The sequence below is a fragment of the Melopsittacus undulatus genome, chromosome 6 (assembly GCF_012275295.1).
Source record: "Melopsittacus undulatus isolate bMelUnd1 chromosome 6, bMelUnd1.mat.Z, whole genome shotgun sequence".
Taxonomy (NCBI): Eukaryota; Metazoa; Chordata; class Aves; order Psittaciformes; family Psittaculidae; genus Melopsittacus; species Melopsittacus undulatus.
This window is the reverse complement of record NC_047532.1, coordinates 17666682-17692645: the sequence shown is the minus strand read 5'-3', so window position 1 is coordinate 17692645 and position 25964 is coordinate 17666682. Positions and strand designations below refer to the sequence as shown.

The following is a 25964-nucleotide window of genomic DNA, read 5'->3' as shown; positions in this document are numbered from 1 at the left end:
CTGCATGCAAGTTCCCAAGGAATGGAATGATGCGGAATATGAAATTATTTTTTTTTTCAAAGAAACCAGAAATTATGCCAAGGATAAAATCTGATTATAGAGAAAAGTGGGTGTTCCATGGGGAGAACTAGTCAAGCACAAAATTCCTGAGAAGTTTTCTTCCATATTCTTTCACCAACACCAGGAATTATCTTGTTCTTTCCCAGATTTCTTCTAGCAAGTTTCTAAATTCTGCTCTTTCAGAAGGTGTTCAGCATTTAAAGGGGTCCTAAAGAACATTCACTGCCCCTAAGTAAGGTGTTGCTGAGGAAGTGACAGGATAATTAAGTTTCTATGGCTGAGAACTTGTACATTGACTTCTCTTCTGTACCACATCTTGGAGATTATTTTACATTTCTTTTCCCCTAAGAGTTACTTCAACTGGCTCAGACTTTGTGGCTGTCAGGTAATTACAGACACAAAGACAATTCAATTGCAAAGGGAACATTTCAAAGGCACGTGGGAATCCCTTGAAAATGTAACGTGCATATTTTCATGACAAAATATTTAAAGTGTTAAGTAGTCATATTCCCCAATGTTAGACAATACATTTGCCAGTGTACGCGGATGAACCCCATTCAATCCCTATACACCTCTCACTGCAAATTATGCTGTCAGAGAACCTCCCTAAATAATGGGTTTGCCTTCTTCAGAGGGAAGGAAGCTATTGAAAGGAATACGATCTTCAGACTAAGAGCAAGTGAAGGACCCAAAGGTTTATGATAGGATTCAGAAGAACTGCAGCATCTCAATGGGGAGATTATTCCACTACCACTGCCACAAAGAAAAAACCCCAAACAAACAAAAAAACACCCCAAAAATGCATTTTTCCATGTCTCAGAAGATACGTGATCCTGAATGGGCTAACATCGCCCCAGCTCTTCTTTTTTTTCTGAATTAACTCTGTTGTTTCCAATGCAAGTATCACAGCTCTCAGAATTCTCTCTTTTCTAAACAAGTTTGTACTTATTTCATTACAACCATAACATTTTCCCAAACACATCCTGAACATTAACAGCTAAGCAGAGAGGTAACCCTGATAGGCTGGCACCAGAAAGTTGCTTGGGCATTCCTAGGAACTTGGCAACCCCTTGGCATCAGTAAGTTTCTGGGATGCAATCTACTGAACTGGCACTTCTATCAACCTGGGGCTGTGGGGAAAGTTATGTTAAACATTTTTCTGTCTCTGCATATCACCTTGTGAAGGTTAGGGATCCTGATAGAGTGAAATGGCTTCATCACTGCATGTATTTTGGGTGTGCTTTCATCCCATGGGGAAGAAGAAAGCATTCATTGTGAAGACTTCCACTATGAGACAATGCTGATAAGGAGAGCCAAAGTCACACAAGGTAGGATGCTATAGGAAAAGATGAAGGAGCAAGCTTTTTGCTGCAGAAGGAAGGAAAGGAATAAGCTACAAAAGCAAAGACATGTTGCTTTGCTTGAGCCAGGAAGTTCTAACATAAAGAGGAAGGCAATTAATTTCTACAGCAGAGGTCTGAGAGCTTATAATAAGCTCTTGGATGGGCAGAAATAAAAGCTTGTCCTGATTACTCCCATTCTGAAAGAAGGTAGCATTGAGCATAATACCAGAGAGAGCAGTCTGATGGAAATGAGCAGTGCTGCATGCTTTTCTGGCCAAGAGAACGGTGTGCAGTACGTCAGGGCTTGGCGTGTGGCAGAAGGTCAGAGCCAATCTGAGAACCCAGTAACAATAGAGTCATCATGGACACAGGTGCTTCCGGGATTGATCTGGCAATTTGGCTGTTTCCAATTAAATATGAAGCAGCTGTGGCCCTTTATCTGTTCAAGTCACTGGAATGCATCTGAGGGGAAACTCCTCACTCAAAGCATGGAGCTCTGCTTTGTGAAGGCAGAGAGAGGCAGGGCCGGCCAGTTGGCAGGAGCCCCACAAAAAACAAGTTGTCTTTTTTATGTCAGGGCAAAGCAATGAGATACTGATTCAGCCATTCAGTTTCCAATGTCTTTATCTGGGGACAAGGAGGACAGCCAGCAAAATAAGAAGCAAATCTGAACGCTGTTGAAGGTTGTCAGGCAAACAGATGCGAGTCGCTTTCCCTCAGGCAACAAAATAAACAGATGAAGCCAATGTGAGGATACGTTCTCAAGCACTTATGGCAGTGTTCTGCATGCTGAATACAACAGGGTTTCTTCTACAGAACGGGATTGAGCTTTCAAGAAGGTGTTTTCATCAATCAGCTAGTGGGATTTTAGAAGAGGCTGAGGAAGGTCAACCACCAGGCAGATCAATGGGAGCTAAGGGATCTCAGAAATCCTATCAGTGAGAGCTCACAAACAGCTCCACAACAGCTAAATGTACTTTAGATGAACTTCTCTTTGCCAGTTCATTGATTCTGGAGCCATCAACCCCCTCCATGCCTTGGCTATCTCTTCTAGCCTGCCAAGCTCTCACTTTACTTTTCCCCAGTACCTTAAGAAAGGGAGAACTTGGCTCAAATGTGCACTTGTCACTAGACAACAGAAATGTGAGACTAGGTATTAATTTTGGTTGGCTTAAAGAGGAGCCATTTCATAACCCATGCTTAGCATTTTGGACACAGAAAGCCAACAATTTTCTGGCTTTATCCAGCCTGTATGCAACTGAAAGAATAAACAGCTTTGGTCTTTGACCTGTTTCACTCTTCCCAAGGCTTTTCTGATACTCGGGAAAAGTACTAGCTATCTTATAAAAAGGCATTCTCTTGTCCATACTGAAGCTGAAATGGATGTGGCAGAGCTTAAGCATCATACCACACTACCCCACCTATTTATGGTACCACTGCTTCATGACTGTTGAACAATGAAGATCAGACTACTAACAATTTCAATAATAAAACATAGGAACAGAGAGATATTAAGGAAAAATAGTATCTGCTGTTTTGGCAAGGCAATATTTGTAGTAAGCAGGATGTAATACGAGTGTTTTGCTAAAGTTGCTTTCATCATTGCAAATAAGGGAGCTTCTGACATAACCTGAGAAAGACTGCCCTGCAAATTACTGTCAAGAAATCACTGATATTCAGCCAAACCCACCCTCAGTTTCAGTATAATATACCTCCAAACATTCCTATGTGCCCGTGCGCTCAAATCGTTCATCCTTCTCCGCACAATCCATCCACAACAATTTTATGGATTCCCTTGGCCAAAACATAAGCATGCAGCTGCTTCAGGGGTTTCTAACCTTTGCATTTTTCTCCACTCCCACCAATCTCTACATTAGAGTCCAGCTGATCTTCCCTGAACACTATCCAATTTTTCAGTTGTCAGTGCCAGAATGCAATGCAGTGAGCTTCACTCCCTTATACAAGTTACTTGGAAGCAAAGCAGAAACATCTCTCTTGGGTTTCAGCAGAGGAGAAAAATACCTCTTATTTCATGTACAGCTTCACAAGAATCAAGACAAAACCACCTGCATCTCTACAATCCATAAAACAAGTTATTCTTGCGAGCAGTTCAAAATTTGTTGAGCTTCTACTTGTTTATTCTGTGTTATACATTGGGTTAGTAGAGCCACTCTCCCAAAATGGTTCCTCTTCTAGGCCTTTATAACTGTTTTCAAATGTCTTTATTTTATCTTTTACAGAGGAAAGAGGAGAGCAAAAAAGAAGACTAGACAAAAATGCAAGGTTCCTTAAGACTCAATTACAGCAACACAGAATCCCAGACTGGTTTGGGTTTGGGGGGACCTTAGAGATCATCCAGTTCTAACCCCCTGCTGTGGCCAAGGACACTTTCCACTAGACCAAGTTGTTCCAAGCTCCATCCAACCTGGCCTTGAACACTGCCAGGGATGGGGCAGCCACAGCTTTAGGGTAGCATGTGCCAGCGCCTCGCCACACTCACAGTCTAATCTAAATGTACCTTCTTTTAGTTTAAAGCTATTCCCCCTTTTCCTCTCACTATGTGAATTTGTAAGAGGACCATCTCCAGCTTTCCTGCAGGCCCCCTTTAGGCACTGGAAGCTGCTCTAAGATCTCCCTGGAGCCTTCCCTTCTCCAGGATGAACAAGCCCGGCTCTCTCATCCTGGCTCCAGAGTAGAGCTACCCAAGCCCTCGGAGCATCTTTACGGCCTCCTCTGCACTCTCTCAGGTCCACATCCTTCTTGTGCTGTGGGCCCCACAGCTGAATGCAATTCTCCAGGTGGGGTCTCATGAGAGCATAACATAACCCCAACATCCCAACGATTAACTGGCTGTGCTTTCTGAATATGCCATCAACTTTTATCATATCTGTGTCTGACTAGACTGTCTTTTGCAGCTTGCCCAGAAATCATAAAACACAAACTATTCCCAAAAAAGTGAGACAAAATGGTTTGTAGCAGCTTCCCTGTTTCTAAGAGGGAGCCCCAGCACTTCTGATGGTTACAGCTGTAGTACAATGAAAACACAGTCCCTGATCACCCAGGTCTGGGAGTCTTTTTTCATCTAAAGGCATAAAGCTATTTCCTGCAAGTATATTTAAATTCTCTTTTATTTAAACTTTCCATAATCTACTATTTCTGCACCTTCATTAATGCAATTTAGTGGCAACTCTGGACTTTACCATGCCATTTATTTTTCTTTCTGTATTCTCCTCTAAGACTGGCCGATCTGCCTGGATCATCAGACCATAGGAAAACATACAGAGTATCTAATCTTTATGGATTACAACCACATGCTCTCTCTTAACAACCCAGTGCTCCCACACAACAGTATATCCTTGTATTGGGTCTGGCTGAGATGAATCTTTCCCACAGCAGCCCTCACAGTGCCCTGCTTTGTATGGGTAGCTACAAAGGTGTTGATAACATACCACTGTTCTGGCCACGGCTGAACAGTGCTCCCACAGCACTAAGGCTGTCTCTCCAGCATTTCCTCCTTACCAATAGAGCTGGTAAGATCTTGGAAGTGGACAGAGCCAGAACAGCTGACCCAAACGGACCAAAGGTATAGTCCATACCATCAGATGTCCTCTCAGCAATACAAGGTAAGAGAAAAAAGGAGAGTTAAAGGGGGAAAGGGGACACACACAACATATACTGAAGCTGTGCTTCCTGGGAAGTGGACAGACATTTCCTGCTGATAGGAAGTAGAGAATAAAATCCTTTGTTTCCATTTGCTTCTGAGCATGACCTTTGTTTTTGCTTTATTATAAACTGCTTTAGTTTTAGCCCCAAAGGGTTTTTTTTTCCCCATCTTATTTCCCTCTGGCCCCATCCTGCTGAGGAGAGAAGTGACAGAGTGGCTTGGTGAGCACCTAAGTATCCACCCAACATCATAGCATCAACTTAGAAAAGCCCTTTAAGATCATGAAGTCCAACCTTTACCCCAGGACTGCCAAGTCCACCACTAAACCATGTCACTGTGTGCCTCATCTCCACGGTTTATGAACACTTCCAGGGATGGTGATTCCATCGCTTTCCTGGGCAGCCTGTGCCAATGCCTGACTACAATTTCAGTGAAGAACTTTTTCCTAATATCCAATCTAAACCTCTCCTTGTGCAGCTTGAGGCCATTACCTCTTGTCCTACCCTTTGTTCCTTGGGAAAAAAGATAAGCACCTCCTCCTTTCATCTTCATTTCAGGTGGTTGTAGAGAGTGATAAGGTCCTCACCCTGAGCTTTCTCAACCCACCACAACCCTTTAATTAAGTTTTCTACGTTCAGTGTTCAGGACAGACCCCACAGGAACAGGGCACTAATCCAGACAAAGGGACCAACCTACCCAATGTTCTGGTCTGGAGCTAGGAACAGAAGCTACCAAGTGTAGGATAACTCAACAAGAAAACACTGTTCCAGGCAGCAATCCAAGTCCACTTGCTTTCAAGTAGGTTTCCCCAAAGGACTGGCAATTTTAGGGAAGACATCAAATGAATAAGACACACTGCTGCCAAGGCAAGGGAATGCACAGACAGAGGTGCCCCACACTGAAAATAAGTCAACATTAAGCAGTGGCTTTGTCTCAAGTTTCCTGCCCCATAACATTATTTCACATCTTCAGTGATGTGTGTAGACATATCCCAAGGCCATAAGGAGCACTGCATCTTTCTTTCTTCTCAAGGGCTTGCAAACAGCCGATAAATTAATAGTTTCACAATTTCCAAGCAGAAATACTTTTCATGGGAAGATGATACTTTCAACTAAATGAAAATTGCTGAGGAAAGTGCCTGCTTCCCTGAACGGAAAGTTTCTTTGTTCAGAAACCTAGGAATGGTATACCTCAGCTGTTTTGGTACAGTTTGCTTGTTTTTTCTATTTCTCTGTATTTTAAGACACAGGCATTTTTTGTTGATTTTAGCCCAAATTCCTAATTCCAGTCAGTCACAGTCTTGACTGCTCTTCCCTCTGCCATGTTGACTTTTCTCCCTCTGCCAAAGTGCTTCTTAAACCTCCTCTGAATAATTCTGTTTGATATCTTTTTCTTCCCCTTTCCCCCCATTGTTATTTAAGACTGCTTTTATTGCTCAACATACTCCAAGAAGCATTTAGGATAAATGCTCTGTCAAAGACACTTATGTACAGTTGAGCCATATTATACTCTAAATGAATCACTGCACATGCTTCACAAACAAGGTTAGATAAGTCAGATTTTCCAACTATATTAAACATAGCTGTTTCAGACATCTTATACTAGCCCTCAATAATCCTCCATGTTGAAACTCCTCATATTTGGACCTTGTTATGTCTGCCCACCAGGGACAGAAGCATGCTGCTAACACTTTTCTCCTAAAGAAGATAACAAACCTACGACAGAGCAATCTCGGCCAATTTTTATCCGCAGAATGAAGGGGAAAATCTAACTTTGCAAAGTTAGCTGGTCTCTCACCACCCCTCCCACAGTTTTATTATTGCTTTGATATCTTTAGACAGAGATTTCATCTAAATGGCCATTAGAAAGAGATGTCTATGGGAGGAAGGAAGTCTATTTCACCAACTAAGGAAGATTTTGTGCCATGTTTTATCTGATACTAATGAAGATCACAAAGAGCCTGGTTATCAATCCTTCTTGCCTGCTTTACTTGATCAGATAGATGAAGCAGCTCAGTGAATACTGAATCTATTTTTACCTGCCCACCACACTTTCCAAGGTGCTACATTAAATGTGGTCCTTCAGACAAAACTGAAATTCCACCTGAAGAAGAGCCACCTGACAGAAGGGCCTGAAAACATGAAGTTGGTGATATTCTACTGTCCTACAATGGGGAAGTGACTACAACTCCATGGGGACTAAAAAGACAAAACAGTTATTGGGAGATATGAGCTGAATGAGATGTTTCTTAAAAACAGAAAGAAACCGTGGCACTATGGATCTGACACAGTGAAGCAGCTGTGATACAAATATTGTCTCCAAGTGAAACAGAACAGCCACTGAAGCTCCATATGTTTCCAAACTCACAACAGATGCTTTACAATGCACTTTTTGTCTGGAACTGGAACTGGAAAGGGAGGTTCTTCACCCCCTCACCCACTTCCTATACTAATGCAATAAACTTGCTTAGTCACAGAAAAAGGGAGAGAAAAGAGAAAAGGAGAGAAAGTGATCAATAATCTGTGGGCAGCTGCTTACTTTCCAATTGGTTGTCCAGGAGGGGTGTGCTCCACTTCAAATCCTGCTTGTCTCAGTACATCAATCACAGTGTTGTTACCGAGGAAGTGACCTAAAATACAGGTAGAAAATAGCACTGTCAATCACGCTGCTCCTCTCACTCACTTGAGTTCCTCCTATTGGAACAACAGGTTTGGGAAGCAAGGTTACGAGAAGCTAGACCAGCTCCAAAAGCAAGAAAGGCATATTATGCAATCTACTGTAATTCAGACTCAGCTATTCACCACATAGCTTACTGCAATGGCAATGGCCAGAGGAAGAGACCATGTACAGCCTGATATGATCTTCTTCCATCTTATTTACCCCTCCCTCCCCTCATATGGCCAAGGGACTGGGTGGATAAAAGAAAACATAGATGAATTGCTAGTCTTGTCTTCCACTGTGGCCATTCTTAGTTTGTGCACAGAGTAAATAAAGTTCTAATATGGATATCAGAATGACCCTGCAGTGGCAAAAATATCACTAGAGCTTTGAGTCATGAATTAGATCAACTTACAATGCCAGATGTCCACCCTGCCCATCATCGTTCATTGACATCTGCTTATGAAGAAGCTCTGAAGCTGCTGTACTACACACTTAGTGCTTTATGTAAACCAGCAATGATTCAGGAAATGCTTCATCAACTGCTCAGCCACCTGCACAGCTGGTCTGGGAGGAGCTGGGATGGTAACCTTATCTCTCCCAAAACGTGAAGATTTAGGCCTGTAAATCACAGTTCTCTGCTAGAAGTGTAAAGGTCGCATTCCTATTCACAGAAGTAACAAAGAGCCCAGTAAGTATTGCAGCATGTATGGGCCTTGAAAGAGTTTACTTAAGAGAGTCCTATATACTTGAGGTCTGAACCAAATCCCACTGGAGTCAATGGGAGCCCTCAAAGGGCTTTGGGTACAGACTCAATAAGGCAGTGTAATCCCTCCAAAGCTTTCAACTTATTGTCAGAGTCCCACATTGTTTTCAGGGTGGGTTAGATGTATAAAGCAAAGAGGCAAGAAGCCTACTAACAGGTTTATTAAAATCCATGTAACCCAGTAACCTGTCTCCAACTGTAGCCCGTGGTGAATATTAAAGGCATATAAATACCTACATGAATGACACTAAGAAAGGACAGAACAATCCTCCTCCATTTTGTCCATTAGCTTCCAGCTCTGTACGGCTGGGTGACCCCCATTTAGACCCAGGTCACTGCACCTCACTGCCAGCTCTGAATAGACCAATTCACCATGAATGTGCTCAAGCCTCTGTCTCTGTGTACTTTTTGCCCTGTGACATCTTGCAGCAGGGAGTTCCATCACATGCCACGTGTAAAAAAGCACTCCTCTGGTTTGCTGCTGCTTGCCTTAAGCACAATGTGTTTGCAGGAGATGTAATTGCCTAGCTCCATAGCAGAGCCAAATGCTTTGTGTAGTGAAAACAAGGAGACGGGACATGCCTGAGTCTCTCCATAGATGCCACTGTGTAAGGAGCTGGTGTAACTGTCAACAGAGTCACCCCTAGGGCACTTCACCCATACTGCACAAGGTTGCTATGGCTTTAGGAGTAATTCAGTTCCTAGTACTCACTAAGCCTAGATCTCTCTACTCATGCTGCCAACAAGGGCGCTAATTCACATCAGTTGTGGGAATGATGTAGTTGTATGGCTTTCAGTGCAACTTGCAAGCACTGCTAAGAGCTTTTAGCCAAAAGACATTTCTTTAAATGATTAAACATACATTTGCAGACCCCTAGTGTGTTCCAGGATTCCTCCACTTCCTTTTAAGAAAACTCAAAATTTGATTTTCTCCTAACTTATTTATAACAAAAGCCAAAGGAGCAAAAAGCAGTCCCAAAAATGTGTTACACACCCTCAGAGATTCAAGAAATGAGACATTTGTGAGTGATTAACTGGGTTTGATCACATCCTGGCTTTTTATGCAATGGCCAAGGCAAATAAAGGTCCCCATTCTGTCGCTGGCAAAGTGACACCGAACAACCAAAGGCAAAGGTGTCGAAGTCAGAGATGTTTCTGAATCCATAGGACAGCATTCTACTTTCCCTGAACCAGAGTCTCAAATGCCAAGAGATTTCTTAATGTAAACAGTTGTCCTGAATCCAGCAATTCTTTGACATTTTGACACTACAAAAGAATCCAATTTTAACCGCTTTAGACCCAGGGAAGAAAGTAACTATGCAACAGCTCGGATTCCTCCTCCTCCAAATGGCAGGATCGTCAACAATGTCAGCTACTCGGTAAAGCCTGCAAGTCGCTTCAGGTGATGGATGACGACCAAAAGGTCATAGTCTGGACCTCCCATTCTTGCCCTCTGTGTGGAGACCACGATGCAAGCTGCTAGCTCACTGGACTGGTGATCTGCTGTGCAGGATAAGCATAGTGAGATACATGTTTCCACAGGGTAAGTCAATCCCAGCCCTTCAAGTCCCCTGCCGTTACCCTTTCTCTTGGGAGCTGTCCTCCAGTTATCCAGGAGTTTGTGTCAGATTTTGACTGCAATTACAGTCAACAGAGGAGGTTTCTGTCAAGGTAAAACCCACACACATGGGGAATGTGTGTCTCCAGGACCTCTTCTGAGACCAGGGACTGAAATTCTGCATGACACATCTCCTTACCATCTGCTCCAAGCTTAAGGCTTATTCCTTTAATTTTGCCTTTCCTAGCATGAAGGAATACCAGCTTCCATCAAGAAAACCCTACCAAACTTCCAATCTCTGAATAAACCAAAATTGTCATTACAAACTTTTAGGTGAACATTTTAAGTCTACAATTCAACACATACTAAAATGCTTTCAATGCCCTGGTTCAACCAAGGTAAGAGAAATCAAAACAACAACAAAAAAATCAAAACCAAACCCCAACTGCAACTATCCCCAAATATTTCTCCATTCCACACACATAAACAGAGCCTGAAGCTTTAACAACCACTAGGAAATGGCGTGAGCATGTCTGCACAAAGCTTTACATTTAAACTCAGCTTAAAATGTTCCCATTTGCATTATCCCACGTGCGTCTGGGTAAATCACCACCTACCCCACCGTCACCTTACCCTGTTCATGCATCCTTTCCACCTACTCGCAATATTTCTATACAGACTAGGTCTGACTCCTTTTCTTCACTTCTCTGCTCAGTCAGAATTTGCATATTGCAACCAGCTTTATATTTGCTATTTTCCATCAGAGCAATTCTGTTATGGCCAGCTCATTGCTTGCTTGTGCACACTACAAGCGGCTTGAAGTCATACTCTGCTTCAGCAATGGAAAACCTGGAAATACACATGCTCAAAGTCCAAGCCTTCCCACCCAATCCACATTTTCCCAACAGTGATCCATGGTATCCCATGACAAGGAGCTCCTCAGGATCAGAAAAATGCAGAAAAGGAGGGTTTGAGGCAAAAGGTGGCACTCGAGAGGTCCAATGCAGTGAGTAAAGCGAACCATGAAAACATGCTTGTGTCATTGCTGTACTTTCATGGTTATGTAACTCCTGGAAGAGATGTCTTGGCTGGCCTTCAGCTGCTAAGTTCATCACAATTATCCTTCCCAGTTTTAAAATGCAGGAACATTTTCTATATGAGAAATTTCTTAAATAGAACCACTCTTCTTGGTGACATATACATATATATATATTGTGATAAGCATTCACTGATTAGATATTGACAACAACATAATACTTCTGACAGCTTATGGCATGAATGAAAACCAATTTATAACCTGTATATTAGAGATAATTAAGCTCAGCATCAGTGAAAAAAACGAGTCCTGGCCTCTGACTGCCCATATATATGCAAACAGAACATGTAATAGTTGCCAGGTTTTTTATAACATCAGTGGATTTATTTTTTATTTATAGATATAAAAAATGTGCTTTTTATATACATGTGTGTGTGTGCTTCTGCTAAAACCTCTACAAATTTCTCTGCCTGGCCTGCAAATTCTCATGGAAATAACAAAATCAAGAAAGTATAGCTATTGAAAAGTTACTGCGTTCAGATGCTTATGAGACAGATTAGAGACAGGGGAATGCTCTCATCTCTCCATCATTATTCCCTCTTCAGTCTAAACCTGAGTAAACTATTTCTGCAGTATTAACCAAATTTACCTTGACAGCTGACAAAAACTGGATCCAAGAGGTCAGAACACAACTGCCTCGGGAAAGCCATGCAAGTATGGGAAAAGGAGGGAAAGCAGACATAAAAAGACTTTCTAGGTAGGGACTTGAAGTGGAAGAATGTACTTGAGCAATGGAAATATGAAGTACAGTCTCTCCTAACAGTTTAAGGTAAAAAAAGAGGTGTGGATGCAATCCTTCCATCCTTTAAGGATAAGAAGGCACTCGTGGGATTTGACTGGGGACAAGACCCAGTGCTAAACACTGAGTCACTTCATAGTTTGCACACAAACACAGTGGAGTGGCTGAGTGGCTTGGTTGTTTCTTCATTAAATTCAGCGAGGTCAAGATTATTCTCCTTTCACTCATGTCTTGTTTTATTGAGACAGAGGTACTGGAGGCACTGGAGGAACACGTTATACAGCACGGTTGCTACCATTAATCAAACGCTCTCCATCCCTTGGTTTTCTACTTTTAATTAAGATCTGTGCTCTAAACTACACTAAGCAGATGCATGTAATGCATTTCCTTATCTCCACAAGGTTTCATTTTTCACTGTTCTAAAGAAAGAATAACTACTTTACTTCTTTTACTACAAGGTGAAAAATACATGCTTTCCTTAAAGCATGTGCATGCACAAACACACACTGCTGAACAAAAGGCATTTTCTTCCTTTCTTTGTGGAATATCCTGAGGCGGCAAGAAATACACTTATCAGCCAACTCTAACAGTAACAGCCACATATTTTCTAATGGACCACAGAAACTAAAGCTCTCCTTTCCCATTTCTGACATTCTGGTGACTCCCATCAATAGCATACCTAAGCATAAGGTTGCATCCCTCAAAAGTTAAATGAACTTGGGTGTTCCTACACAGAAAAACATAACCTTGTTTTGATGGCAGAGGCTGAAAAAGTGTTTTTAAGCAAATATTATGTACTTTATCTGGGTCTAGAGATCTACTACAAATTACTTTGTCTCTTTGCTTCACAAGTCTTTGTTCCATGGCTTAGAAGGATAAAGGGGTACAAAGGAGCAGGAGATAATTCCCTTACAAAGGACCTCCATTGCCAGATCCTTTGAAGTTGTGCTAAAAAAGCCTTGCTAGCCCATTAGCTGACACACAGCAGAAACCTGAACTGTTTCCATGCACACTACAAGCAGAGCTATTTTCTGCACAATTAGTCATAAAAAGGGCCAATGTAAACTGTGTCGGGAGGTCTCAGTTCTTTACATTCTCCACACAGTGAATAAGACGTTATGTATAACGTTTTGTTGCCATTTAGACCTCGGGCTGCTTTGCAATCAGGAGGCGGCAGTCTCTATTCCTCCTTCTCTCTCGACACTGACTTTCAAGCCCCTTGGCAGCATCAGTGTTTATGGTAGTTAGGCTTCATGAGAATGAGTGTAGGTAAAAATACATATGCTGAAAGCTCCATGTTCACAGCTGGGGCAAATATGGGTTCTTTTGCTTGCTGCCTCCAAAAGTATGCCTCCAGTTCTCTTGTTCTGAGACTGGTCACACCGAGCATTTTAGAAGCTGCATGATGAATGTGTCAAGAAGAGGCTCTAGTAAGGGGTTACAGCAAACACTTCCGGAAGTGAATTTTATCTGAATTTGATAATTTCTCCATTATAACATTCCATCCTAACAGTCTCTAGGTAACAGCATGAATTTACTGCAGGGAAGCACATGACATCCCACATCACTCTTTCCTGCCATGGAAATGGTCCCAGATGTCCCAGATCCATGATGGGGAATCAGTCTTGTGGATAAATCCTGCAAATTTTTAATTCTGTTCCATTCCTTATCCAGCATCATAGCTGCTTCTATCTCTGCATCCAGTCATTCTTTGCTAATGTCATCCTTTAAAAACTGGAGCCTCTTAGCCTTTCTCATGCAAACTCCGATTTAGATTCCTATTGCTAGTATGGGATTTCTCCTCTTCCTAAACCATTTACTTTCCTAAAATCTCACTTGGGATTGTCTTGAATCAGTATCTTGAGTGCATTTTGACAAGGAGCAAACATTATTTGCTCACAGATCTTGCTTTTATGTGTTGGATCTAGATGTATCTGGAAGTTTCCTCCAGCCTCAGACCCTTCTAATGTGAAGTGTCTTATCAGAGCACTAAGAAACACACTGGGTAAGCAATTAGGCAGGTGGTAAACAGCATCTACTGATGAATATGATGTTAGGACAACCTGAAAATACTGATTTTTGGATTTTACTGATCACATGAAAAAAAATAATGCTTCTGGGGATTCAGCAGGGGAATTTTCTGGGAATGGCTGGAAGGATCCCAGTGCTCCCCACTTCCACAGTTAGTATGAAACATAAGCCTTACTACATGCCAGAGGATGAGACATTCAGTGTATGTATCATCAACATCTCAAATGCTTCCCTACCCGTATCACAGATAGATCAGATATAACAAAAGCTTCCCAGAGTCTGGTATTCATGAGCTGCATATGGGCTTTCCAAGAGAAAGTGACTTTCCAAGATATAGCACAGAACTGAGAATGCTCCAGGGCAGCTCCTGGGTAGGAACAGCACCAAAATACTATGGACAATAGATGCAATGAGAGACAAGTGTGAACCCACAGAAACTCAGCAGCCTCAGAGATAACCCCTACTAGGTCTGTTGATGCTACCCTAAGAAGCTGTACTGGATTTGTGTTGCCAAGGTTTTGGTAGTGGGGTGGCTTCTGTGAGGAGCTGCTATAAGTTTTCCCTGTGTTCAACAGAGTCAATGCCAGCCAGCTCCAGGACGGAACCACCACTGGCCAAGGCTGAGCACATCAGAAGGGAGGGATAGAAGAAAGGTGATTTATGATTTAGTTTTTATTTCTGGTTATCCTGTTCTGATTTGACTGTTAATATATTAAGCTAATTTCCCCAAGTCTAGCTTGTTTTGCTTGTGACAATAATTGGTGAGTGATCTCTCCCAGTCCTTATCCTGATCCATGAGCCTTTCAAGTGTATTTTCTCTCCCCTGACCAGTTGAGGACGGGGAGTGACAGAGCAGCTTTGGTGGGCACGACAGCATCTAAAGGATCATAAAGGAGAGTGCCCAGTGCTCAGACCTGGGAAGTCTGTCCCTCCAAGTTGCTGGCTTTTCCTCTGCTGCAGGACACAGTTTGTCACTTGGAAACTCCAGCATTATACAAAAAGCTGGGAAGGGGAGCTGGGATACAGGGGAATGAGCTTTCTTCCTCTCCTGTTTGGCAGGAGTATCCGAGCCCAAAGCATGCCTTAAAATATCCTTTGCACAAGCCACATGCAATGGTCTTGTAAAGCAGGCTTTCATCATAGCTTCCTTACATCATGCCACCCCTTCTCCAAGGCAGATGGAGAAATCATTTTCCCTCTTGTTTGATGTTGTTATTCTCTGCAGTTGTGAGGAACTGACTCATAGCTACTTTGGACAGTCACGGGAAGCAAAGCAATAACACATAAAAGGCAAAGCGTGCAGCAGTTTGAACGTCCAGCAATCCTCCCATGGCTCTCCTTCATTCTTTCCTTGCATGTAATCGCCTCTCTCCCATCTCACCCATGAACACTTACAGAATACGCTCTGGAGAAAAGCCACACTGTAGGAAGGGGGAGAACAGAGTGAGGAGGGCCAGAACTCGAGGGGGTTATTCCAGGTTGATGTCAGGGTAATGGAGCACACATCTGTGTTTCCCTGGGGTGTCTTTGTGATCTGCAGTGCAATACTGTACTCGGAGCATCTCAGCCTGAAGAACAGACAGACTCCCAGAGCCGCTTTCTACTTTCTTGCTGGCCCTTGGTACAACAAACTCTCCTCAAGTCTGTCATTCTGTTCTTTCTTTGCTTATCCCTCTGGGCAACCCTTCTGTTCAGGGTACAGCGATATTCCAGAGGCACCCAAATGTCACACACTAGAAATTCTTCTCTGAAAGTGGCCTGGAATGCAGTACACAGATCCCTTAATAGACTTAGCATAAGATGGGACTGAGCTTACCATCCTGGGACTAGTGCCCATGCTGGCACAGCTCTCTGCTTTCAGGTCCAATACAGTCCCATCACTCAGCTCTGTGCTGTCTTTGCACACCTTCCCTAGCACACTTGCTCTAAATATATGACAAAAAAGCAATGATTTTTTTTATTTGTATTATTTACCAAAAAGCCATTTTTAATTCAAGTCTAAACCAGCTGCTTCACATAGATTAGGAATAACAGCACAAGTGAGAACTGAAGTGAGGTCACCCTCCAGGCATCTCCCCTGGCCTCTGTGTCAGACCACAGCACCAACTGAGCTGACAGACCAATGCAACAACAGGGTTCAAAGCTGCTTCTGACATTTCGAAATGAAGTGACCAGTCTAAGCTGGTCAGTCTCACTGGAGAGCACAGGCACCTCTACACAACGCCTCATTCCACCATCTCAAATACCAGGTTTGGGAAGAACATAAACCTTGTGTACAACTCTCTCTCTCCATTGACCATGTGAGTTTAAATAGCAACTTTAGCCTCAGCATCTATGAGACATGGCGTGATGGCCCATCAAGCTACCCTAAGACTGCCCAGAAGCTCCCAAACACTGCACAGAGCCCATCCTTCTGCCCTGTCTCCCACCTTTCTTGCATGCCAGAGTTTGCAAAGGAGGGCAAGCTGCGTTGATCTGTGCTGGACAATGTGCTTTGGTTGGTTATGAGGCCTTTTGGGCTATTTAATAATTTATCTTTACTTACATTGCAATAGGAGTTTTCCATAGAGAGGATGTCCAACAGAAGATGACCCTTTCAGTATATAGTCTTAAAGAAATAACTCAGTGGATATCAAGGATCCAATTTTAAAGGGCAGAAGGAGGTGGATGAGTAGCTCATAATACACTGTTACTTGAAGACTACTGCATTTGAGATGTGATGAATTCAATCCCTTCCTGATTATGCTAAGAAAAAGATCCTTGGGGGGATAAATAACAAAGCCTACAGGCTGAAAGTGTTTCTTTTCTAAAATGTATTTGTGCTGTTTTCTGGTATAAGCTGGAACGACTTACCAGGACAAGAAACCTGTAGGAAAAAGATGGGGTAGGGCTGAAATGAAGCCAGGGCTTGCACAGTCCTCTATATTGCATGAAGGATAGTTGTTGGTATTTCTGCCTATAGCATAATGCTTGTTCCTCACTGTACCATGTTTTTGGGAATACACCTTCCTACGCAAAAACACGATGTAAGGTGTGACTAGAGGTGTGTGCCAGCCATGCAGCTGTATGGCAGTGAACATGTCTCTGTGACCCTTGTGTGATCCCCTTCAGTGAACAGGGCCAATATACAAAATCTTGGGAACTTCATCCATTGCCAGCATTGCAGCCAGAGACAAGGAGATGTGTCTGAGGAAACCCCAGCATCTCTAAGAGTCTTCTCAGGTTGCTGAGACATCTCTGAGACTGGCCCAACCAGCTTGGACCATCAGATCATCTAAGTGCAGACAGTCTCGTATGAATGCGCTGCCTTTATTGTTTGCCAACTGTCATCAACACCTCAAGCAGTGAGGAAATCCATAGGGAATCACAGTCCCCTTTTTTGCCCAAGGTGCCTCATTAGGCTGCTTGCAGCCTTCCTGGAATAGACAACATGCTCCCATCTGAACCAAAGCTATCAGCTCTTTCCATATAATCCATGCTGGTCCCTACAGACAGCAGCCATGCTAAAGTCCCAACAGCTGGCGCTAGGCAGGTAGCCTCTGACCAAAGTGTTTCATATCCCATCGCAAATCCCTTGAGCCATCCCAAACTAGTCTGGAATGCACATGGACCTGCTTGCCAAAGCCAGGCAAGCACTGAGGTAGGGGGTAGAAAACTTGTTTCCGTACCTCTCTGTTCCACACTTGTACTTTGGAAAGAAGGCAAGTGTGAACATGTTACTACAACAACTACAATGATGTGATGGAGTCTGAGCTCAGGGCAGCTGCTAGCCTTGGAAAGCTCTTTGGTCAGCAAAAGTGGGGTTTGTATGTAAAGTATCTCACTGAAATTATGGAGACATTTCTGAGGCAAGGACCAGATCTTGTGGTAAACTCAGATTTACTTTGGATACAGCCAGTACTATGAAATGCAGAATCTTCACCTGCTTTAGGCAAAGGCTTCTGGCAGGTAATAATGATGTACTTAGTAGCTAGCTGTAGGAAATAAATAGTGGTTACCATCATGGCATATTATTGGAGGCTCTGGCAATCAGAAGTTTAGTGATTTCCAGAGCTGGACTACTGATTTTGTCTAATCAGTTTTTGGTCTCATGGATGCATTTGCCTTCCACAACATCCTGGGGCCACTGTGTAATTACATACAGTGTAAAGCAGCACTTGCCTGGTGTTTATTTGGAACCTGCTCACTGATCATTTCATTGGGATTACCCCAGTTCTCCCAGTTTGCACAAGCACAGCTCTAAACTGAATGTAAAAGAACGGTACTCTTGCTCTAGTGTGAAATTAAACCATGCCAGGAAAGTGAGTTGGGGGCAATGTCTGTCAAAGCTGTGAAATTACTTCAAAAGACTACAAGACAGGCTGTCATTTCCTGTTTGAAAACGAGTTTGAAAACCACAAATCAAAGCTCCCAGTTGACAGGAGATGGATCCTTGCTTATTCTTTCTGCTTTTGACCTCCCACTCAACTATTTTACAGACCGGTTTCGGTTATACACTGTTTTCCTCATCTTTTCCAGGAGCCCCTTTCTCATGGTTTATTTGGATTGTGGATGCCTCTTTAAGTGAAAAACGTGGTGATGCCACAGCACAAGACACGGTGATTCCTCAGCAACTCGCTGGCTCCCTGCAGTTCAAGGACACAGGACAAACTCTGCGCTGGAGTAGCGAGTACTGATGCTTTCCAGTCTGCTTCTCAAGCAGCGCCCTGCGGGCATAGGAAAAGGAAAGCCGTTTGACTAGACTTCGCTAACAAGGAAACACTTCAAGAAACCCAAACCCTTGCCTCCTTAGTCAGTATCTTTTCATATCTGAAAGCTTCACGTTAAGACCATTGACGGTTCATGCTTTTCCCAGTGAAATCCATTTGGCCACTGGATGTCACTGTTGTTGCAGAATAACACACCAGAAAGTTCCCAAACCAGGCTGTGAATAAGGTGCGCTGAAGTCACTCAAACTTGGAAATGGCTTTTTCCTTTGAGCTAACCAGCACAGTGCCGGTGGCACTCGGAGGCTGCATCACCAGTGCGAACAACTGGAGGCAAGGCTCACTCGATGGCATTGAGGTCTCCATCAACATCTGGGGGCAAGCCTTCCATAGAGCTCATGGATCATGACTCACCTGTGCAGAGATGTGCATCCCCTCTTCTTGCTAGCTCCATTCTGGTTTTGATGAGACATGTCCCCCCCTGAGCCTCCCACATCCAACCTTGTCTTCAGTTTTGACTCAACCCTTTCTCTTCTGCCATAGAGCGGTGCACAGTGCAGCAAGCACGTTTCCAAGCTTGGCCTTGGTCATGGATTAAAAGCAATTACATGTAGTTTTGTTCTGTGGTTTTAGCTGGCCCTGCTGAAAGGGCAGTTTAGCATAGCTGTATGACTTTCAAGGTTTGAGCTAATATCTCAATTGAAACCAGCTTTTGTGTTAGACAGATCATTTGCCTCCTTTGAATTACACCAGCAATCTCTAAATTCACTCAAGCACACAGAGGAAACCTGCCCTGAAAGGCCTTCCTGAGCCTTTTAATTCAGCTAAGGATGACTTTGCATCATCATGGTGAGCCTCACCAGTGCAGACTTTCAAGGAGAGCTTTGAGGCTGTAGGCTGAGGCTCTTTCCTATATGAAAGCAGGAGAAACAAGCCTCAGGACTCCACAAACCCCTTTTGGACTGGGGTCACGAGGTGCAGATGGGGCTGCTGTGGCATTTCAGCAGATGTAAATTGGGATTTCCTTCCCACCTTACACTCCAAGCTTGCTGCTTGATTCATGCCTACTCTAACACCAGGAAACAAATCCACAAAACAAGGCAGATGAAGACAACAAACTATTGCTTCTGAGGAGAGAAGGAAAGCAGGAACACATCACATACATTCATTAAGCTGCTTGTTGTTGCAAGGCCTTCAGATACAGATGGTGTGGGAAAAGATCTATAATACCTGTGTCTGGAGATCCATCTCTTTTAAAAGTACAAAGTACGCCCAAGGCTGTGAAAGGCCCATTTTAGTCCCTTTAAACATCACAGATCAGGATCAATTCTGCCTGGGCATGATGGAACAGATCAGCTTTGACCTATAACTTAGAAAAAGAATCTCCATAGGACACTTTGACCACAATAGTTTTAAAGCATTAGGAGATTCCTTGGCTGTGTCTTTATTATTTTTTCTTTCTTTAAAAGCCAAACAGAAGAAGGAAACGCTTTGGGAAGGACAGACAATCCTTTGGCTAAAGGTCCTGTGGTGGAAGGAGCAGGACTTCTAGCCAGCAATAGCAAAGACTCTACTAGAAGGATCAGTAAATCTTAACTCTCAAATAGACTATATGCATAGTAGAAAAAGAACAGAGAATAGTCCTGCAGTACTTCTCAGTTGTAAAGGTGCTGTGCGAGTACAAACACTGCTCACTCCAAATATCATATGCAACCTCTCCTGAACACTGCCTGACACAAACCAACAGTGATGAGTTCCATCCTGCAATTACTTCCAGTCATAAGCTACCTAGTGCATGCAAACAGTCGTAACAAGCCTCCACATCTTTGTACATAAAGGATACCTTGACCACAAATATTAAGCTTCATCAACCAAAAGCCATGGACAGTTGTATTCCTGAAGTATTAATTTGTACATGCTATGCCTGCAGAGAATTTCTTTCATTACAAATTTATCCCTAATTAGACTATCAAATGTGCATCTACATTCTACTTATTACTATTTGTCTTTGTGAATTCCACCCATACAGATCTATTCTCAGCCACATGGCCAAACATCCTGACTAATTTCAATTTAAGTTTTTTCTTGTATCTATATACGTATGTGTATATATATATACACATGTATAAATGTATAAACACACATTTTCTATATACATCCATGCTTTGAGCAAGCAGAAATACTTTATTTGAATCACCACTGCATTACTCTGGTTTTACACTGCTATAAAACACTAGTGGTCTTCAGTGTTATCTCCTGCTGCCCAGCTGTGAACACTGATGAAAAGAAGCAACTATGAAGACAAGCACAATTTATCTGAATATCTCTCTTATAATACTGGAGATAATTTCTAGCGAGAGATTCTCACCAGATTGATTCTAGTGAGATTCAGTGATCCTGTCAGTTTTCCATGACCCAGCTGTCCACTCCAACACACAGTCACATCCAAAAGCTGAGTTAAGTTATTATGGAGGCTTAGAAACCTCAAAATATACACAACAGATTGTGAGAAACATTGCGGTTAGGTGGGTTCAAGCATGCTTGAGGAATATGTTAAAATCCAAGCAAACAATCTACACCCTCGCTCCCTTTCTGTTAACACGAGTGTGTGCACACATCACCAAGCTTGCAGTGCAATTTGTAGCTCTGTTATTCATAGCCTTCATTAAAGAATAACAGCCCCTGTTTGAGTATCATGAAGCAAAATTGTTCGCACATGTGGACCAAACAGACACACCAAAGCTGCACCCTTATGGTTTCTGAGTGACAAGCTTAATAAGATTACGCTTGATCTTTCTCTTAATAAAGCTGGATGACATTCAAGCAAAGCCTGGGTTTTGTTTTAATGGTACATTAAGGGAACCCAGAGCTTGGCACAGCTGGAGGCCTGAACCATCGAACAAAACTTGGCACTGCCAGCATTCCATTACGATCTCAGACCTCACATAATGAATATTTATATCTATATATACACACACGCATATGTATTAAATACCTATCATTAGCTGGTCAAGGTCAATGCTCTGGCTAACAGAGCTGGATGTAATACCAAGAATGATGATGGTTCTTTTTTTCTTGTGCTATGAATCACACAAATTAAGCAACCCACAGTTTATAGAGTCTGCAACATGATGGACTGCCTTTAAACCACACATACCAAGAGGAAGGAGAACAACTCCAAGAAATAACAAAAGCAAGTGTCATCACCTTGCTGTTTAAACCTGAACACAGCAGAACACAGAGACTCCTGCTTAACTTTAATAACACCAGCAGCCTTAGCTGACTCTAGGGGAAGCAGTCATTTGCTTGAGATAAGTCAGGACCCGTGTGTTTTGAAGCATTACGGGTTAGAAGCTAAATAGTGTTAACTGAGTCACACTGATTTAAACCATCACTGCAACTGGCCCAAAGATTACAAAAGACAGAACACAAAAAAAGTCACTCTGAGGAACAGGGAAGATAGAATACTGAATACTCCATCTGATATAATAAAATAGAATACTGAATAGGAATATAGATTTTTGAACAAAGTAACCCCTCTGTGACTAAACTTTACTTTTGGAAAAGGAAAGCTTCCTTCAGGAGAAACTGAGCAGTACATCCTTCCTTCATCTCCCTCAGCTATTACACTAAAGGTACAGCTATGCCTCTGTGCGTGGTCAGGCTGCGTGTCTGTGTCTATGTACGAGTCCTACATATCAGTCAATGAGTCTTAGTCTTAAATAGAGAGTTCATGATAGAGCTGGGAACTGGATGAACGCTGGATGTGGATGGTTTAGACTGTGTAATGTATCTGCCAAGAAATTCATTTTTGGGGTAACCAAAACAGTTCCCAAATTATATTTGCTGAGGATTACTGACGAGGAATTTAAGGGTACCGAAACACTGACTTGCTTTTTCTAAACTAAACAAACAAACAAAAACTTCTCAGTTTTATTTCGAAGCACTGAGAAACAATTTACTGAAATGGAACAAGTACATTTCATTTCAAACAGAACACAAACACGGACATTAAATCAAACAAACACTTCACAGAGCCCAAATTTTCTTCCAGGGTTTTGTTTTGGTGAGAAAATGAAAACAGTTTTGTCCAGCATTGACCCAACAGAACTTTTCCTTCAGTCACCTGGTTCAGCCAACAAAACAAGCATGAATCATTCCCTCTGCTCCAGAATGTGCACAAGGCTCTGTTAATGCACATGAATTCCCAGTCCTCTGCCTCTCTCTCTTCCTTGAAATCTATGGGAAGCACCTTAAAACTTGAGCATGGTGATGGGACCTTTCCTGGCCGTTAAGTACATATCCATGGATAAGCAGTTCATGCAAAGTCAATGTCTGATCATGAAGAAGTGGGCCAGGATGGGTGCCTGGCAGAGTCAAAATATCTTTTTACAAAGACTTGTCTTCTTCCCTTAAAGTCAATAGCAAAATTTCCATTGAATTCAAGAGAGCTGATCAGAGCTTTATGCTACAGAAAGTATAGGAGGAAACTGTCTTCCTTCTGTCTTCAACTCAAAGTGCTTCAATTCATTTCTGGGACTACATACCTGTCACCTTAGCTCTTTATTCTTATTATAATGCTTAGAAGTTTTCCCTTGTGTCCAAATTCACTGTTCTATTGGCATTTTTGTGTCCAAACCCCGCAGTACTTTTCATCCCACTGAACTCCACCTATAAAGCTCTCACTATATTTTGGCTGACTCTTCTGGGCTATTATATAAGCCCTTTGGCACTGTCCTGTCCCAGACTTCTCCCAGCCTCCACACTTTTTCTCACAGCCAAGTTTCTGCAGGAAACAAAACACTTTTCACTGAGGCCAATTAGCTGAGGAACATCAAAAGAAAGAGAAAAAACAAAAATCAAAAGGTTTTGGGTCAGTGGCAAGAGCAAGACAGAGGCCAAGAAAATGAAAGGGACTTGTTCTGAAAATGTTTTTTACGATGTCAGAGCCAATTCCCAATGGAGTGAAACAAGAAAAACATTCCTAGAGAGATTCAAGATCTGTCATGAATTCCTGAGGCACATTAAGAAGTCTCACTTTCCTCTCTGTCTCTCATTCCTTTCTGAGGTACATCATAGGGCTCCAGAAAGAGGATGTTAAGTCAAGAGACCTGTGTGGTGGTTCCAGGCATTCAAAGTCACAATGAACCAAGGGCTGGTGAATCATGCAGCAATGCTCCAAAGTTTCTCTCAAAAAGAAGGAAACAAAACTCTATTTGAGAATATATTCTTTGTGGTTGAGATATTGGGATTGCTTGTCTCAAGAAACACTCAATTTCCTTGCAAAGTAACTGGCCTGTGCTCCTGCTGCCCCATCTTTAAAAGCAGCATAATCCACTTTCCTCCCAGGAGAACATATTTGTCCCATTACATGCCTGTACATTGACAAAGTTACTGACAACTGAACTTCGGAATGAACTTCAGGATACCATGACCACTGCTTTTCCCACCATCGCCACAATCCTTATCACTGACTCCACATCCAGGATGAGAAGCCCCACCAGAGCAGCAGACCCCTCCTTTTTCTGTGCTTGTAGACATCAGACCCACAGGCTTGTCAGTATAAGAACCAAAGCTCACCTTTCAAAGTGTTTGAAGTATTAATTCAAAGGGTTACTAAATATCAGTCTTAGAGGGCCCAAGGCTGCTACAGAGGGGAAAACAGAAGATCACTGTTTTCCAGCTGAGCTTTATTTAATGACTTTGCACTTCCTAATCTCTTTGGAAAATAAATGCCACATGGCATCCTAACATACATGCAAGGGATAGTCAAGACTCCCAGCAAATAATTAATAACGACATCTTCTGGTTTAGTTTTTATGATGCTCTTTGTAGGACGATGCCGCAAGTTGCTCTTGAGTATTTCATTAAGAGAACGAAATATTCCTCCCGACATCCAGCTCTGTGTTCACGGGTTCATTTTTTCTGATGATTAATTCTGAGTTCATGCAGAGTGTGTTCAAGATTACATGGATTCATATTCAGTTGACCATATCTGAGAGGATTATTTTAGTGTGCCCCAGTTTATGGTCCATGAAACATGATCCCTCTTGTGTCTCTGTTTCTCTCACTCTGCCAGAAGTATTCTAACAACCAGTACTGGGAACTCATTATCAACATAAGAGTAGAAAACAGCTATGTTTCTCTATGAAAACAGTTATGTTTCTCTATGAAAACCAGCTCTCGTTCAGTGTCTTACACTTGCTCTGCTCTCAGTGTCAACAGCTAAACAGAACCCATCAAAATGTTAAAATGTGTTGAAGGAGATGCCCTTTAGACTAAATGGACATTTCAGGTTTGCCACAGACTTGATAATTTTTGGTGCATCTAGCACATTTTATTGCTGTTACTAGTGATACTAACCTCAACAAGACAAAACACTGGCCAAACACTCTGATGCTGACTGAACCCATTGTTTATCCCTCTGAAGATCATTTCCTACACTGGAGGATGTTTCTATCTCAGCCCAAGTGACTAGTATGGGCAACGCAGCATTGATTCTGGCATACAGCAGGTAGGTGTGCTAATACCTTTGGCAATGTCTCACCACATTTCCTACCATAGTATCACTATCTTGAGCCAACTACCAGCTGGCCTGAAGGGTGCTTGATGCACGAAACACAGAGGAGCTGTCAACTGACAACACCCTGTAAATTATACATAGCAATATAATTTCATGTGCAGCCCCCAAAGATCTCAAAGCAGTTTAAAGACAGAAACTAGGGTCTAATGCTGTGACCCTTACTTAACAAGTGTGAGCTCATTAGAAAGCTGTCCCATTGAAATAAGCAGAGTCTCTCACAGAAGTCTGTTTAATGTGCAGCCACGCTATTTAAAAGACAAATTATCTGTACTGTGGTTGTTTCTCAAAGCCACAGCTCAACCATGTCTCCTGTTGCTGTGCTAAACTAACTGAAACATGGAGATTTCCTATTCCAGAAAGCCTCATCGCTGGTGAGTTATTTTGGAACCAAAAATCAACCATTTCTGCAGATTTGCAGGCAACCTACAATATACTTACACTTTGTTACGTACCCTAAATTCACACACCTCAATAACTGAAGCAGAGCTTCTGCTGCACACAGTCTTGCCTGAACCAACAGGCAATGCAACTTGCTCACAGAGAGAGAAGGATTCAAACTATAACCTTTGAAGTAAAACCCCCATAGCAATGAACTGTATCAAGCTACTGTTTTTCACCATCATTACTGCTGTGACCAGAGTTGATGGATTTTCTGCTGGTATTCCTCCCATGCATCCCTTCGCCCCGTGTCTCTGTGACTGCACGCAGAAAGCAGAGGTTATATATACCATCTGATTCCAACAGAGAGAGCCTTTCACAA

The 25964-nt window shown here is 42.5% G+C and overlaps 1 protein-coding gene across 1 annotated transcript in view; it reads right to left on the bottom strand.

Annotated features, from left to right (window-relative positions):
• Positions 1–25964, bottom strand: part of TRABD2B (TraB domain containing 2B) — a 300584-nt gene that overhangs the window by 40996 nt on the left and 233624 nt on the right. The window contains exon 5 of the mRNA XM_034064386.1: positions 7606–7696. Within this exon, the coding sequence (XP_033920277.1) occupies positions 7606–7696 (91 nt within the window). The remainder of the gene's footprint in view (positions 1–7605; positions 7697–25964) is intronic.